Genomic DNA, 18,423 nt, shown 5'->3' on the forward strand with positions numbered 1-18,423 from the left:
GTTGCCAATGTTCGCCCAGACGGAATGTGATTTTAACTTGGTAGCTGAATTACATGAGTAAATACTATCCCAAAACAAGATTTTCAACACTGAACTTTAGAAAAAAATTATCAAATTCGAGTCAAGAGACTTAAAATTTCATATTTTTCCAAACTCAACAAACAGTTTTCCAGTTGCTGTCTTAAGTAAATACACACAGGCAAAGAATTTAAATAAAAAATAGCATCTAGATTAGTCTGCTGGCTTTTGGCAACTGATAATTTGTAAATCACTACACATCATTCTAAATATACTTTACATATTTACTTAGAATTTGAAATAATTAAAGTTACCACAGCAACTCATCAAAGAGAAGTTCCTATTAATCAAAAAACCAAAAACCATGTCCCTGGTCTTAAAGTGCATATAGGTTGTTTCTATGGCTTTCAAAACTAACTGGGGAGGTTAAGCTAAACACAAAACTTTTTCAAGGACCGAGTACAAACTCCAAGAACCAGAGTTCAAAGTCACACCATACTATCCAGTAAGAAACACTGAGAACACTCCCACCAGTCAGGGAGACAAGGAGCCCTGGCGCTACAGTGACCCCTACTGGTAGGTGTCAGAAGTAACCTAGGAGGTGATGTTGCAATAAACTGCAGTTGTGGGTTATTAAATCCAAGAGAGATGGCTCCGTGGTTAAGAGCTCTGTCTGCTCTTCCAGAAGTCCTGAGCTCAATTCCCAGCAACCACATGGGGGCTCACAACCACCTGTACTCTCTACCGCCCTCTTCTGACATGCAGATGTACACGCACATAGAGCATTCAAAATAAATAAAATCTTAAAAAAAAACCTGACCTTTAAAAAAAGAAATCCAAGTCTTTAACAATATGCAAACAAATACTGCCTACTCCAACTAAAGTTAATAAAATAATTAAGTGCACTTACTAGAATTTCTCATGCATCTGACTTGCATCACCTATGTCTTATAGCATAAAAAGGATAAAAAAAATCCAATGGGCACTAATTGAGACCATTTATTGTTTTGTCTTGATGAATAAAGAAATAAACACACTGAACTCAAAATATGAGTACATATTTGACTAAGCTGAATTTCTAACAATTTCTTTCCTTGAAGGGTATTACAACCAAGAATTTACTTCGACCTTAACCTGAAAAGTAAAATTTAGTATTACTCTCTATGCTAACTTAAAAAGTAGCAGATAACTCAGTCCAACTATTTTATAAGTTTAAAAGGGCAATTCAGTAAGAAATACCTCCAAAGATTTCTGGAAAATGTTTTTTTAACTAAACATTGGCTCTTGCCAGAGAAAAGCATAACAAGCCCTTGAGACGCCTGAGTGGAGAGGTCTCTTACTCGACTAGCTTCTGTGAGAGCTCAGTATTAACACACTTTTAATTCTCTCTAAGGTTGCTACTGCTTTAACTTCTTAAAGTTAAATTACAAGAGCATCTCTACTGCCACAGCTGGTGAGCTGTCTTTGAACTGAGATGGCTTCTGCAAAGGGCAGGCCAAACTTCCGCACACTCTGCTCCCACCAGAAACAGTCCACCTGTTTATCAGAAACAACTGCTTTAGTACTAAACCCTACGGACAGAGCTATGCAAAATTAAGCTCAGTGAATGTCCTTAGTAGTCACCAAAAGCCTGAGAGCTTGTCTGTTTAACCTGCACACCACCCATTCCCTTATGTGGTGTAACATGACGAGCACAGGACTACTAAAGCCAATGATAAATTAATGAAAAGTTCAAAGAGGCATGCAAGACAGTTACTGAATGGAAGTTTCTAGAAATATCCTTTAATCCATTAAAAAACTCTTTGTATCATGCCTAAGCAATGTCTATATATTTGCGTCATGAGGCAAATACGTGGGTCCCCAAAGAATGTGAGACCACCAAACTGTATTCTTGTCCATGGGAGGACCAATGCTTGACAATAAACTATTACCCACCTAGATTTTCAAAACAGTTTCAAATAAGGCAATCTTTCTAGTTTATACAATTTGTCTATAAAAGCTTTTTACTACTAAGTACACAAAACCACTCGAAACGCCAGTGTAGAAAAGTACTTTCTGGCTGACCTGCTCTGTAGCCACATGGTGGCACTACCAATCACTATTACCTCTATCCCAAATGTGTGCTGTAGTACACATTACAGGGACTGCACTAAAGTCAGTAGCTGAGCACCTGAGAGTCTTATCTTTTTAATAAATTTTAGTGAATTTCCAATTACTTTCTTTAAATTAAAAAAGTAAAAAAATCTCCAAAAAAAAAAAGTAAAGGCTGTGGGGATCACCTGCATGCTGGATTAGTGAAAGCAAGCAGGTGAGCTTCCTAGAGGCTGTCCACTCATTTTACACAGCTGACGAATGGGTGTATTCTCGGTTTGGGCAAAGCCCAAAGGGACTTTGCCTTACAACAGCTTATGGTTACTATACTGCCTTCCTATGCTTGCTTGTCTCATGCAGTTGAGCATGAATAGACCCTTACTGCCTATAGCACAATATGACTCCTCCATAGGTGCTACTCTCTCTGTTGGGCACATCCTACAGATGATTTTACAATTCCTGATAATGCTTCCTGAATTGATTCAAGTAATTTAAAAACCCTTCTGCAGTATAGAAAAAACTGTTCGGAGCTATATGAATCTCTATGTAAATTACACCAAGACGGAAAAGAAGATTGAAACAAATTAATAATCAAGGAAATACATTCATTCTAGGTTTAACCCAAGGAAAAGCCCAACTGTACATTACAATAAGAAAGACCATATGAATATAGAAACAAAGAATAAATGACTATCTATACAAGACAAGATAGGCAGGTGGTTTCTTAGAAAAACTTTGATATAAAAAAAACAAACAGAACTATCTTTTGGGGCTGGAAAGATGGCTCAGAGGTTAAGAGCACTGGCCATTTGTCCAAAGGTCCTGAATTAGTTCCCAGCAACTACATAGTGGCTCATAACCATCTGTTCTCTCTGTCATTCAAGCATACATGCAAATAGAGAGAGCGCTTGGATGGATGGATGGATGGATGGATGGATGGATGGATGGATAAAGAGATCTTTAAAAAAAAACAAAACAGGACAGAAATGAAGTTGTTGGTTGATTAGTTTTCCTCCGTCCAACATGTGGGTAGCTGGCTGATTGTCTTTGTATATGTTTATATGTATGAATGTCTGATTGTCTGTGTAAATACGTATATATGTACAAGTGTGTAAATATATGTTTATTTACATGCATGATATGCATGTATGATGGAGACCCACCTGAATGTATGTATGTATGTATGTATGTGTACATAACTGCACGTTTGATTGTTTGCCTATGTGTATATATGAGCTGTTAACGATGGAATGTGTGGGGATGCATGTCTCTCTCTCTCTCTCTCTCTCTCTGACTCATAAATAGCCTCTGAGCTCATGAAGGTGGTCTGCTGCTCATCCCTGAGTAAAAGTACCAAAAGTTTTTCCACTAATGTAAGTAATTAAGTTGTAAATCCTCTGGACTTTGACAAAAGGCTGGCTCTCCCCAATCTTCTAGTTAACTAACTCAAAAGCAAAGCCATGTGGCTCTGTGAAGAGCCTCCTTGGTGCACCTCCCTTACAGCTGTGACCCTTGATCTTTAACTGGCAGAAGACTAAAAACATCCTCAGAACACATGAACTTCACTCTTCCATTCACAGTTGCCATTTTAGTAAATCACGTATTTACTCCTAGAAAGTTCTATGATAATTCTCTTTAAATATGACTGTTGTGTCTTCATTTTAATAAGTACAACATAATACACTCTTCTCCATTTCTCTAACTGTGACCTGAAGCAAGGTTTGGGTGAATTTCAAGTTCTGTATGAGAATATCAACTGTTAGCATTCCCCTCTGTGTTAGCACCAAAGTAATCTGCCAGGCGACCAAACATGTCCATGCCAGCACCATCTTCTTGTGGTCAACCACGAAGCCTGTACTAAGTCTAGCAATCCAACTGCTACCAATTATAAAAGCTATACTTGCCCATTGCTAAATTTGGTGATCACACTTCTTGCAAATGGAAACCACCAGTCAGAATGACTATCTCAGAATGCAAAACTAAGTGAAATAAAGAGTGCTAGAAATGGTGTGTCGATGGGTATGTGTCTCATATTTTCCACATTTTAAGTTCTTTAAAATATTAGTGCTACACTAACTCCAGAAAGTCTGTGTAGCATAAACATGTGTTATGCAAGCATAAAATTATGCAAACAGACGAGAAGAGACGTTTCCTACAGAAATCAGCTTCCTGGAAGTCCCTAGCAAGAACCCTAACATGGCCATCTAAGCCAAAAGATGTATTTTAAATCCCACGCTTATTTGGTTACAAGACTGGAATTGATGAGCTCTTTTTTTGCTGTTTCTCTATGATTCTTGAAACAGTACAATTAACTATTCAAGGAAACATTTCTAATAGATCACTAAAAGCTTTAGCAAATAAGAGTAGAAGAAAAATAAAATTTTAGGAGAGGTAATAAATCAGATTCAGCATCAGGAATTGCCTGTGGAAAAACCAAACATTGTACGTAGTAAAAGGACAAGAGTTTTAGGGCTTTCTAAAGAAAATATTTAATCAGGATCTGTTAGGATAAATGCTCTGGATATTCCCACTGCAGTAAAGCTACTACAAAACCATTACCTAACACAGGTATTTATGATGAGGCAAAAAGAAGATAGGCAAACATAGGAGGTCAAAAGTTTTGTATTATACTATAAGTTTTAGGGAAAGACTAGCTCAAGTATCTTATCTCTGATTATTAACAACCCCTAATTAACTAACAATAAACTATGTAAACAGACCACAAGTTTAACAAGCCCCTGGCCCTCTACTCGCTAAATTGGCAAACAAGTCACTAGTTCTACGTTTGCTCTGCTTAAGAGGCTGTTAGGCCAAGATTTTTTGTAGACACTGCTTCTACCAGGTTACTCTTTCAGTTAAAATATAAACTTTGTAAATGTTCCGGGGGATATGTCAACTTTAAGGTGCTTTTTGTAAGATTACTATAAAAGTGTTGGCTTGACTTCAGTAAAACGCAGAAGATCCAAATCAACATTACGCCTATCTGTGCCTTCCTGATATCTGAATTCCCTGATTCTCCCGAGGACGCGGGGCACCCGAGGGGGCCGGTCCGCGGCATATTAGCAGTTGCAGGGAATACAGATTGGTGATAGACTGTTTGCCTAACATACTCAAAGCACTGGTTTTAATCCCCAGTACCACACACTTCAAAACAAAACAAAACAAAACAAAACAAAAAAGGTAGGCCAAGCCTGAATTTTAAAGCAAGAAGATGAAGAGCTCAAGGCCTGCCTTGGGCTACAGTGTGAATACAAGACTTCCTCAGCAATTCAGTGACAGCCCATCAAAAATAAAATAAAATAAAATAAAACAAAATAAATATATAAGGACTAGGGCTATGACTCAATAGTACAGAGCATTTACATATCATGCACAAGGCCCTTGGTATAATCAACCCCAAACCCCAGCAGCACAAAACAAAATAAAACACAGTGGTTGTCTTGGAATGGTAGGAAGGTCAGAGAGCCACTGTCTGACCTCCACTATCTTAAAGTCCAACCTGAACATGGGTAATTAGCTAAAAATTCCTCCTTGTTTATACCAGAATCTCCCTCTAGCCAACTCTGAGTACTTAACTAGGAAGCTGACTATACAGATGATATCAAAAAGGGCTAGAGTTTTAATCCCAGCACTCAGAAGGCCAAGGCAGGTAGAGCTCTGTAAGTTTGAGGCTATCCTGATCTACACAGTAAGTTCCAGGCTTGGCAAAGCTACACAGTGAGACTGTATTAAAAAGAACAGATAGAAGAAAAAAAAGGATGATTCTACTTGCATATACCTGATAGGGAGCATATGCTCAGGAAAGCAAGAAGAAATGGGTGAAGTGCATTGCTTTATTCTTCTGAGAAAGGTTGAAAAGAAGAATGACTGATAAACTACTGCAGTTTAAACAATGAATAAAATATCTCCACACTAAAACTAAAAAATTCTTTGGCATAATCTAGTCTTTAAAAAAAAAATAAAAACAGAAAAATGACATTAAATCTCTTTAAAATGAAGGCAGAAGGAAGAAAATCTATTTTTTTTTATTACAAAGAAATCAATGGACTTGGAGAAGAGCATGGGAGAAAAGGGAGGGATGGTGGGATTGGGAGGAGATGAGGTAGGGGGCTACAGCTGGGATACAAAGTAAATAAATTGTAATAAATTTAAAAATAAATTTAAAAAAGTAAATAAAATCAGCTTTACAAAGTTAAAAAAAAAGATTACAAAGAAGTACACTACATTAACTATATTACTTAAACAAGAGGTAAAATATGTTATAGAACCAAGTATCACCTATAGCAGCACATCCATGCGTTAAAAATTTATCTGTATCTTAAGCCTCTAATTTGGGGGTTACTGAAGCTCAGTCATCACCTCTCATTTCTCCTTTTTTTTCTTTTCTTTTTTTTTGAGGGGGTCATCTTTGCTTGTTGAGACAGGGTCCTGGAACTCACTGTGTAGCCCAGGCCCTGAGCCTCTGCCTGCATCAAAGGTGTACACTACCACACCGGGCTACTTCTAATTTCAAAAGATGTTCTCTTAAGGTAAGTTAAATATCATTTCACTGCATCACAACATTATTATTCCAAAGTAACTTACAAAATATAGTATTTAACACAAAGCAGAATCATTTAAAGCCAAATGATCTAAGCACTATGTATCTTACCTTGGCCCCAAACCACACAGGCCTCTTCAAACAAGAGACAGGTGTGACAGAAACGTAACTACTTAATGAAATAAGTGTACTTAGGGGGTAACTTTCTATGTAAAACATGTTAAAAAAAAAAAAAAGACAAATATAACACGCCTAAATATAAAGAGTATTTAAAGTATCACAATTACAGCAGACTTTTGAAAGTATAGCTGCATATACCTTTTACTTCATTTTTACCTGCTTTGCAATTTCTCTTAAACAGGCTACTCCTTGTTCAAAATTAGGAAAAGCTACCGAGCCATACTTTTGGTATTCCGGGGTTGGTCTGATTTTTATTGTAGCTTCTGTTATTACACCAAGAGTTCCTGAAAAAGAAGGGGAGCACTCCATTATATCACATGGCAATTTTCTAAAACCATATTAAAAATATTTAATTGACTGATTCTATCGATTAATACTATTATCCATGTTAAATCTATTTAATCTCTTCTATTTGGAAAATAATAGCTAATCAACTCTTCTAAAAAGAATAATTAAGCAAATTTTATAATTTCAAAAGTGATGTTAGACCAACTTTTTCTTTTTATGTGTATTTTAAAACACTACAAAAAAACAATACAGATGTTTACATCTTTCTTCTTATACATCAGCCGTTCTCAACCTTCCTAATGTTGTAACCCTTTAATACTCATGTCATGGGTACCTGTTAATATGCAGGATGTCTGATATGCAATCCCTGTGAAAAGGTTTTTAGACTCCCAAAACAGTCATGACCCACTGGATGAAAATACTGTTATACACCATTTAAAAACAATACTATCAAACAATGCCATCATACTATCTACGGCACTCGAATCTTCCCCGGCACACGTTGAGTGGAAACGATGGTCCTGAGCAGGTGGCTATGGCTGCATACAGTAACTTGAATTTTAGTAAAAGACACAAAAGAACCAAAAAGGACAAGCAACAAAGCTCTAGGCATGTATGTGCTCTCGTTTTTCTTCATTACAGTCACACAATTACATAAAGTAATAATTATACTATTGGGGTTTATAATAGTTATACAGGTAATATTTATAACAATATAACATAAAAGAAAGTTTAAAGGATACAGCTATATAAGAATGCTACTTCTGTGTTTTATGACATATTAGTATCAAGTTGATTCTGCTTAAGTAAGGTGTATATTTTTAAGCCATAAAGTAACCAATTAAAAAAAAACAAACTAAAATAGGTATGCTGGAAAGGGGGTGGGGTGAAGGAAATTAAAATCATCGAGAAGAAAGTACTTGCTAAATGCAAAGGCAAGCAAAAACAAAACAAAACAAAACAAAAAAAAAACAGATGGATTGAATAGCTCCAACTGTGGCAACGACATTAAATATGAATGTACTAAGCAATTAAAAGACAAGACTTTCTAAATCAGTGGTTCTCAACATGTGGGTTGCAATCCCTTTAGGGGTGAATGACGCTTTCACAAGCATCACCTAAGATGATCTGAAAACACAGATACTTGCAATTCCTAACAGTAGTAAAATTACAGTTATGAAGTAGCAATGAAAACAACTGTATGTTGGGGGTCCCTACAACATGAAGGACTATCTGTATTAAAGGGTCACAGTATCAGGAAAGGTGAGAACTACTGTTCTAAATAATTGAAATGGACTGTCGCTGCCAGAGACACACTTTGAAATAAACCTAGACTCAAATATGGCAAAGATGTATGATGCAAACAAAGTACTAATACCAGACAAAATAGACTTCAAACAGAGTGTTACTACATAGAAACACTCTGTAATAAATCATTAGGAAGATACACAATTATAAAAAGATGGTGCTAGTAACAGGATGTAAAAAAATGACGGAAAACTGATACAAATGATAAGGATAATGAATACTTGGTGATCTCAGTACCTAACCTTCAATATGACTTAAGAACTGAGCAAAGAGAAGACTGAACAACACTTTATGTGAATTTGCCCTCATAGACTAGAACATACTTTTCAACAATAGCAGAATGTAGCTTCATTTCAGGTACACACAGAATGTTCTCCAGGACAGATCACAAACTAAATTAACACAACAAACTTGCACAGATTTCCAAAGGCTGCAGTAATATCAAATATGTTCATATTATGGCTAGATATAAAATACAACCCCACAGGCTCATGTGTCTGAACCCCTCGCCTCTTCCTCTAGAGGTGCTAATTCAGGAGGCTGTGGAACTTTTAAAAGTAAGTCTTCACTCGATGACATCCAACACCGGGAAACTAGCAGTGAGTTATAGAATGACCCTACTTCTGCCCAAGGCTTCTACTCCCTGGTCTGTGGCAATATTGTCAAGAAGCCTCAGGTTCCTTCACCAGGACTCTACAAGCTGTATCCTCCCCTCTGTGAACAAAGCAAATCATTCCTCCCTCAAACAGCTTTGAACCTGGTATTTAGTCGAGCTGCTGGAAAAGTAACCATTAAAGCAAACTTCTATCAGGAATGGGGTTTTTGCTGTAATGAACTTGACCATGTAGTTCTTGGGCTTTTGATTTGTGAAAAGAATATGGAAAAGTCTGAAGTAGGAGTTTGGAAAAGTCCTGGAATGCCATAAACAGAACAAAATGGATAATTCTAGGAGGAGTTTGGAAGACCAGATGCTGGTTAAAAAAAAAAAAAAAAATGTGGCTAGTAACAGCTGGGCTCCTGAGACTTCTAAAGGGAACAACTATGTTCTACCAGCCCAAGTTTACTTTCCCCACACCATTCTCCACCACACTTCCTCAACAGCTTGCACAACAGAACGAATTACACACTTGCAGGATCTGAAGAACGCCATGCTAGTCTATCCAACATTAAGCAAGCAAGCAGTGGATATTACTTGCAAAATAAAAATTTAAATGACAAACAAGTTTTAAAAGACACATGAGTAAATGAAATTTACAGCACTTAAAAAAATTCCAAAACTAAGTAACAAAACACATAATTACAGGAAAATAAGAGAAAAAGTCCTTTCTTTTGATAACTGTGACAGGATTAAACTGTAATATACAAATTTAAAATATTTAAGCCCTAAACACTGTTTCTTAAGACTCACTAAATTCTGAATACAATAAAATAAAAACAAAAAGACCACACTGTTTTCAAAAATATAAAAGAGCACTGTGCATAAGGATGCTGAGTAAGATGTTCTCATTATATAAGCTTTATGAAGTATGAATTTAAAGTGTCATAAGAACTCATTATTCTTTAAATTATAATGCATACCTTTCTTTTAAAGATATCACAGTATCACAGACTTTCACAAAATGAAACCTTTCACCTATATATTTTTCTAACAACTTTACAGTTAACCAACCTTCAGATCCCATGATGAAGTGATGGATGTCAGGGCCCATTGACATGCGAGGTCCTTGGGAGCTCTTCTCTATTACACCCCTGGGTGTTACCATTTTCATATGAACCACCTGTTTAATAGAGCACACAACGTAAATTCCACGCATCTGTCAGATCTGTGTTTATACTTGCACACACATTCAGGGAGTCTTGTGGAAGAGACAGGAAGAATAGGGCTTGGAGGGGACAGAAACTCCACAAGAAGATCAACAGAGCCAACTCACTCAGGCCCAGGGGGCCTCATGTAGACTAATGCACCAACCAAGGACCATGCATGCACTTACTGTGTTTCTTTTTTTTTTTTTTTTTTTTAAGCCTGCTGTTTCTGGGGTTTTTTGTTGTTGTTGTTATTGTTTTGCTTTAAGATTTATTTATTATTTTTACACCATTCTGCCTGTACACCAGAAAAGAGCACCAGATTTCATTACAGATGGTTATGAGCCACCACGCCATTGCTGGGAATTGAACACAGGACCTTTGGAAGAACAGTCAATGCTCTTAACCTCCAAGCCATCTCTCCAGCCCGACTTACTATAGTTTTAAGTCTACACTTTCATTAAAGAATTATTAACACTTAGAAACTTTTTGTAAATTCTACTGTAGCCACAAAACCTAAAATACCAGCCTAATTAGCATTTTCATAAAAGCAATGTAAATTACGAGTTTAAAAGGCCACACGTTACAAAAAAACTTAAAAATAAAATATGCTACGTAATAACTTATGCACTGTGTTAATTGTATGCAGAATCGTTTCTCCTTAAAAAATCTTTAGAAAAAAAATAAATTAATTAAATTATGCTCTTTAGTGGTCTATCAAGTATTTGTCTGACTTATAAAGCTCTTAATAATCTACAACCGAAAATTAATTTTCTCTACAACTGAATCTAGTTTTAATACGAAGAGAAAACAGAAGTTTTAACATTTCTTAAACAAAACAACAAGCATGTTGAAAGAGTTCATGTAAACTACTGAATGCTGACTGGTAAAAGCTGATCTCTCTCATGCGGTATACCTGAAATTCCTACCAACAGAAGTACTGATAAACACCCTGAGGCCTGAAGCTTGCAAAACAAAGCCAGGGCAAGGCAGGAGCATTCCTTCAATTTAACGGCCTTGCAGGTTCTTCTAAAGTACCGTCAACTACCCAGCAGGGTGCTGCCTGCCTGTGACCCCAGCACCCAAAACCAAAATTGGAAAATTGCAAGTTCTAGGCCAGCCTTGGCTAAGTAGCAAGACCATGTAGAAAAATGTCAAGTTAAATAAATACAATATTGTTGAAATACTGAAGATTTAAAAACTAACATTGAGGAAGCATCTGCTATACATCAGACTGCAAACCTCATTTTATGTCCTTTAACCGTGTAATAATTCTAACATAATTCTTGTATTTTACAGAAAAGAAAACTGAAGCTGGAAAAAGTAAACCAGTTTGCCAAGGCCAAATAACAAATCCCCAGAAAAGCTGCAAGAGGCACCCAAAACCATAAAGGTGCCCAGCGTCACAACACTGTCATGCTCCCAGAAGACTGGCACATGTTAAACACGACAGCTTATCCTCAATAGAACCATTTCTATGAGGCTCTTCAACTGAACAGAGAAAGAAGGAATTCCTTCAGAAAAGTAAATGTAAAATCTCCTACAGAAAGAATAAAACTGAGACTTGTAAAAGAATAATTTGTGCACTTTCAGTTAGATGCTATGAAACATCTGCAAATCTTCAATGTCAGCCATTTTTAAAAGGGTATCCTTAAACATGACCACAGTTACATTTGTAACTGCTTCCGCTAGTCACAATCAGTATTATTATTATTAAAAGGTAATATATTGAAGATCTTTACCATCCAATCCTTAATTTGTAAAGGCTTTACGCACTTTATCCTATTTTATAGACATGATCATTAGGCAGTAAGGAAAAATCAACTTACCAGGTCCTCAATGTTGCCATAGATATTTTTCTTCATGCCTGATGCTCGTGTGGATATCCACCCTCCCACAGTGCTGAACTCCAGGGAGTCTGGCTCGTGGCCTGTACAGTAACCACTTTCTTTAAGCTGTAAAGCAAAAATGTAAAATTTTACTGGCAAAATGTTTCCATTTCACACAGCATTCAGCACATTGACTTCTCCAATTTGTTTCTAATATTTTTGACACATTAAAACCTGTAAAGAAAACTTTTTTTTTGCCTAGTGAAAAACTTTCATAAAATTGAAAAGGTGTGGGCCAAGAAACACTACTCTTCACATTTTGTTTTTAAAGCCAGCTGACCCTTCCTTATGCCCCTTGAAGAGACATGTTAAATACTTATGGAGATCAAATTAGGCTTAAAACACTGCCAACACCCCCTAACACTTTCAATAAATAAAGCACTTTATCTCTCGTTCTCCCCTACCCTAATATAATATATGCAGCAGGCCTCCAGAAATCTGAGCAAATTGCCTGTACTTAATTCTCTCAAGGAGTCTTGTGTTTTATTGTACAGCCATCTGGCTAGGCTTCCCAAATGCAATGCCATCATTTACTTGTGATGTGGACCAAGCATTCCTGTGCATTAAATAGTCACTTGTTTCTCATTTTTCTATATTAGCTTGGCTTCACCATCTGGACAGCACCTGAGGTTGAATAGATGCCCTTTTCTGCAGCAACACCAAAGCCATTCCACTGGAATCATTTCAGAGCCTTGGCCATCTCCTGTCAAATGGTACAGACGCCACCATCTGTACACTCACTGTGACCTGCACACAAGTCCATCAATCTGTGTTGACCATCTGATAGTCTTTGATTTCTCAAGTAAGTCATGCAGAGATGTAGAGTGTCAGCGATGTCTATACACATGCATCAGAGTGTAAGTGCGACATGAGAGTTAATCCAAAGTGTGTGAGCCCACTAGCTCAAACACAAACTGTTAGATTCGCATGCCATCGATGCAAATTATACTTTCTAACTGACAAAACAACAATTACTAGTTACTTTTTTCACTAAATAGTCAATATATTTATTTTTAAGAAGTTAGTAACCAATCATAAATAAGCAAGATTACAATGAAAATTATCATTAGACTTCCTCCTTAGCTCCATCTTCAATCTATATTGACATAATTTTCTCAATTTTATTAAATTAGAAAAAAAAAAAAAAAAAAAAAAAAAAACCTCACGAATCCCTAAGCCATGTGAGCAACTACGCAGAGGTCTGTTTTGTCACCTGACAGTGCTGGTGCTTCAGGGAGACTCAGTGTCCAACTGTACTTTAAATTACAGCAGTCATTCTAGGACACCTACACCTCAACCAAAAGAAAATATGGCTCATAATTCAAAAAGCTTACTGGCTTTACTCAGCCCGTTTCTAACAGAACCCAAGAGCACCAGGCCAGGGGCAGTACCATCTGCAATGGGCTAACCCTCCCCCATCAATCACTAATTAAGAAAACGCTCTGCAGGCTTGCCTACAGCCTGAGCTTATGGAGGCATTTTCTCAACTGACATTCTCATCTCTCGAAAGACTCTAGCCTGTGTCAAGTTGACATAAAACTAGCAAGCACAGGTGGCAAGACTGTTATGATACTATTCCTGAAAATTTAATAAGCAATTAAGTTTATGCAACTTCAGAGTTAAAATTCTCCTCTAATTTGAAAAGACAGCAGTCTAGCCCTATATAGTATAACATAGTACCAGAGTTAGAAAATAAGCCATGTACAAAAATAATCCATAGTATGCTGATAATGTGACATATACTTGATATCTGTAATTATGACTTATCAGTGTTCTGTGAGAGTTAAGGATACTTGTAATACTCATTCTCCCATAGGTTTAGCAGCCATGTTGGAAAGGGAAAATTTATTCGAAGAATAGTTTCTGTGCATTGGGCCTTAGATACGGGAAGTATAAAGTCTGAGTAGATGGAGAGGCTACAAAACAAGCAGTATTTGAGAGACAACTGCAAATTTTATCACTACAACTTCAGCTTTGATAATGCTAAGCTCATGCAAGGAGACAGACAGCCAGGAACTGGATATGGTCATCAACATTGCAGGACAGAAATCCACATTGAGGAGAAGTTTGGAAATCTTCCTGAATGGAGTAAATAATGTCTGATAGAAATTGTGGTCTGAAGTTCTAAATGTGTTACATTATTACCATACTTCATTCTAGTGAAAGCCTTGAGAGGAACTATCATGACCATTTCACAGATGAAGACTCTGAAACATAAAGGTTAGTATCCTACCCAAGGTCACACAGCTAAAATGTACATTTGAAGTTTACAGGAAAAGCTAGTGGCTCCTTGAAACAAGAACAAAACAAGAAACTATAAAATTATTAATGATGCTATCTCTGAGAAGAAAGAGACTAAGCTCACACATCTCCAGACTATTAGATTAAAAAGTCACCAAAGATGTAATAAACCCCTAAGGAAATCCCCAAGTCCCTAACTGGCATGGTGGTGACAGGCTTAACATGTAACCATAAAAATCCAATGTTATTTACAAGTTAAAGAGATTAAAATCTGCTCCTCAAGCTTGTGCGCTTGTGTCACTTCAAATTTCTCCAAGGAAGGAACAGGACATTCTAACCTGGTTGTCTTATCTGAGCTATAAGTAGAAGACACGGGAGCTTAGCGAGGAGGGTCTATGGAAGCTGCCAGAGCCACTGCAGGCCCAGGAGGCTTTGTCACAGCGAGAGGAACCAACCAGCAGGTGAGAGGTCACAAGCACCTACTGAGGAAATGTCACTTAAATTCCAAGGGGATATGTTCCTTGATTTTATTTCTAACCTTTAAAAAAAGGAAAACCTGGAAAGGTTAAAATACGACAGCATATGCTACAATAAAGGATATAAAACTGGAGGCCCAACTGGAGAGACGGTTCAGCGGTTACGAGCACCGGCTGCACACCTCTAGAGGACCAGGGTTCGGTTCCCAGCACCCACATGGCAGCACACATCGTCTGTAGCTTCAGCTCTAAGGGACCCATCACACACACATGCGCACAGTGCACATATCTGTGCACGTGCAGGCAAATTACCCGCACACAAATAAGTAAATTTTTAGGTAAATCTTAAAGAAGGAAAAAAACAAAACTGAGGGCCCAAAAGGCCATTCTCTGTTATTAAAGAAAATGGCTGTTGATAATGCCTCTGTCCAAGCGAATGGAGGACTAACTAATCCAGGACCTTTTAGATGTTTTTCATTGAATATTATCAAAGTTCATTATAAACTGTACTAATTAATAAGTCCTTTATCTTCACTATATAAGGCCTTGACCTGCTTGAAGATCTCTAACCGCAACAAATCTGCTCAAGTTTAAGAACATGTAACTCCTTTCCACCCTTGAGGTAAGCTGCCTCAGCCGGGCAGCAGTCACCATTTCCTCTCTACTGCACTTCTCCACATACAATTTCACAAAAATTATTCACAACTGAAACTTAGTATTTCAAAAATGTTTCTTAGTATTGTAATAAAGCTTTCTGAGAATCAGTTACAAGTAGACCAACTTCACTCATCTCAAATAAGAGGGAAAGAAAATGAAAATATGATCGACAACCACACATCTTCTGTGTCTCATTAACGATTCAGGGCAAGCTACTCTAAAATGTAGTTTGAACAAAGTGATTGGTATGTCAACCAACAGACTGCAATTCTTAATTTTTATCTATACAACCTGGATTAAAATCATCTTGCCCATATTTGGAGAAGTTTTAAAAAAATCAATTTTTTTTTTTAGATTCTCATTTTTATGTGAATGGGTGCTCTGACTGCAAGTATGTCTGTGCACCACATGCATGCAAAGGGCATGGAGACCGGAAAAGGGTGATGAATCCACTGGAGCTAGAGTTGTGAGAGCTGTGAGCTGCCACGTAGGTGCTGGAAATTAAATCCAGAGCCTCTGGAATGGCAGTCAGTGCTCTTAAACTCTGAGCCATCTTTCCAGCCCCTATGAATCAATTCTAACAATCAATTTTAACAATTACCTGCTTAGAATCCATAAAGAGAAACTTTAAAACTTTATTAAACACTGAAGAAGAATAGAAAGATTATGGATTCCAAAAGCAATGGCTCCCTTTAAAGCTCTGCACACACTCCTTCCTCAAGACTTCTCTTCCTGTTAACCCTGACTCATTCTTGTGCCTCATTTTATTTTATTAATCTTTACAGTTATTATGCCAAGTAATGGTTTCATTATGGCATTTTCATACATAATTGGTTCTTATTCATTCCCTTCTACTGAAGTCTCATTTTAAATGGCAAACCTCTGTGATACATAATTGTCCAAGACCTTCCTGCATGGCCCCATCTGATGACACATCCAAGCTGAATTTAGGCTTACTTACCCTGAATCACTCACTGTCTAGTTCTCCAACTTTCTATCCCAATATAAGCCCCCTGAACACAGAAGATAGTATCTCATTCACTACTGTACTCTCAGTTCTAGCTCAACACACCCAAACTGAGCAAGTTCTGTAACTGAACAATGTATTGTGAAAGGTAGTTCCTTCAGACAGAGAACAGAGCTGTTTAGAAAACCTTAATTAAGGAGATAACATACCTGTCTTTCCAAATCTTGTCCTGTTATCCCAGCCTCTACGTGAGCTGTCAGATTGTTCTCATCAACCCAGAGAATCCGGTTCTGTTACAAAGGAGGAGAGAGGTCTCATTCCTTCAAGCCATTAACATTTTTTAAGGAAATAGCTAACTTCCAAATTCAAAGCTTCAGTAACAAGTCGTAATTAGAAAAGAAGAAAAGTCAACCCCCTTTTCCTTACTCTACACCATGATGTTGCAACAGGAGCAGTCCACTCTGCACGCACTGGGTAGAAACAAACACTCAGTCTTGTGCAGATATTACACTAAATACCACTGCTTAGCTTGGGCAGGAACTATCTAGTCTTAGCAAGTCCTCATGTGTAAAATGTACATACTAACAGAGTTGCTAAAGGAATTTTAAAAGATATTCCACATAAAAATCAAAGCTGGGCATGGTGGTGTATAACTTTAATCCCAGCACCCAGGGAGGCAGAGGAAGGTAGATCTCTGTGAGTTTAAGGCCAGCCAGACCAGAACAGCCAAGGCTACACAGAGAAACTCTTGTCTCAAAAAAAATAAAATAAAATAAAATAAATAAATAAATAAATAAACAGTATATAGGAAATACCTATTTGTACTACTGTTAACAATCATATCTAAGAATCAGAAAATAGAACAGAAAAAAACACCTACTAAGATATTTAACTATAATACATGGCATCTCTGCACTTAAAAAAAAATCTGAGGAAAAAAAGAACAGAAACACATCAAATCAAACAAACAAATTCCTGCCTCATGCTCCAAAAAAGGAACTGAGCCAGGATAGTGGTGCACTCCTACATTTCCAGAGGTACAGAATGGAGGATCAGGAGTTCAAGGTCACCTACAACTACCCAGTATGTCTGAGGTCAGCCTGGGCAACACAGGACCTGTCCCTGTCCAAAAGGAACAGGAGAGACTAGATCCTCTCTGGAATAATTCAACTCACTAAATATCCACAATAAAATATTTTTCTGGTATTTTTAGTTAACTATACTCATATACATGTTACATATCTGAGGAATCCCAAGTAAGTTTTGTTTGTATGTCTGACACATTCCATATCTTAATAACATAAACTTAGTTAATAATAAAAGGAGAGTAACACAACAGACAATACAAAATTAGTAGACTGCCTAAATTCTAATTTTAACACATACAAATAACTGTTTCACACAATTATACTAAGTAGTAAAATGTAAGTGAGTACACTTTGTTTTAGGATATAAATATAAAAGCTGAATACTGCAGAATAAAAAACAAAGAATGTATTAATTTGATAGAACTGTAAATAATTTATGCATACTGTATGCACCAACTCTTGGGGCAACTACATACTTGAACTCACATTTATCTTGCACTCATCAAGTTTGAGACACTTTTTTTTATATAAAAACCTAAAGAAAATGTACAGCTACTCTACATCCAATATGCACTACACAACTCACATTAACAACAGAAAAACAGGGGCTGAGGCGATGGCTCGGCCTGCGGAGTGCTTGTGTCCGCCATGAAGCCAAGTTCGACCCCCAGCCCAGCGTAAGTAAAACTAGGCAAGTTGACACACCCTTGCATGTTAGCGCTCGGGCGGTGGAGGTGGCAGAGTCAGGAGCTCGAGGTTAACTTTAGCATTACAGAAGATACAAGAACAAAAGTTGAAAGCCAGGTTACATGAGTCCCTGTTTCAAAACAGGGTGGGGGTACAGCCAACAGGCCTTAACTGTCCTAACTTCTACATA

The 18,423-nt window shown here is 37.2% G+C and overlaps 1 protein-coding gene across 2 annotated transcripts in view; it reads right to left on the minus strand.

Annotated features, from left to right (window-relative positions):
* Agps (alkylglycerone phosphate synthase) overlaps positions 1–18,423 on the minus strand; it is a 93,131-nt gene that overhangs the window by 46,990 nt on the left and 27,718 nt on the right. For both annotated transcript variants that reach the window (XR_009593900.1, XM_021663376.2), the window contains exons 8-11: positions 16,668–16,748; positions 12,058–12,183; positions 10,095–10,203; positions 6,986–7,113 (exon numbers count right to left, since the gene is read on the minus strand). Coding sequence is in view for 1 of the 2 variants with exons in the window: in XM_021663376.2 (XP_021519051.1) it covers positions 6,986–7,113; positions 10,095–10,203; positions 12,058–12,183; positions 16,668–16,748 (444 nt within the window). In the remaining variant the exon portion in view is untranslated. The remainder of the gene's footprint in view (positions 1–6,985; positions 7,114–10,094; positions 10,204–12,057; positions 12,184–16,667; positions 16,749–18,423) is intronic.

This window comes from Meriones unguiculatus, chromosome 8 (genome assembly GCF_030254825.1).
Source record: "Meriones unguiculatus strain TT.TT164.6M chromosome 8, Bangor_MerUng_6.1, whole genome shotgun sequence".
In the NCBI taxonomy this organism is placed as follows: domain Eukaryota; kingdom Metazoa; phylum Chordata; class Mammalia; order Rodentia; family Muridae; genus Meriones; species Meriones unguiculatus.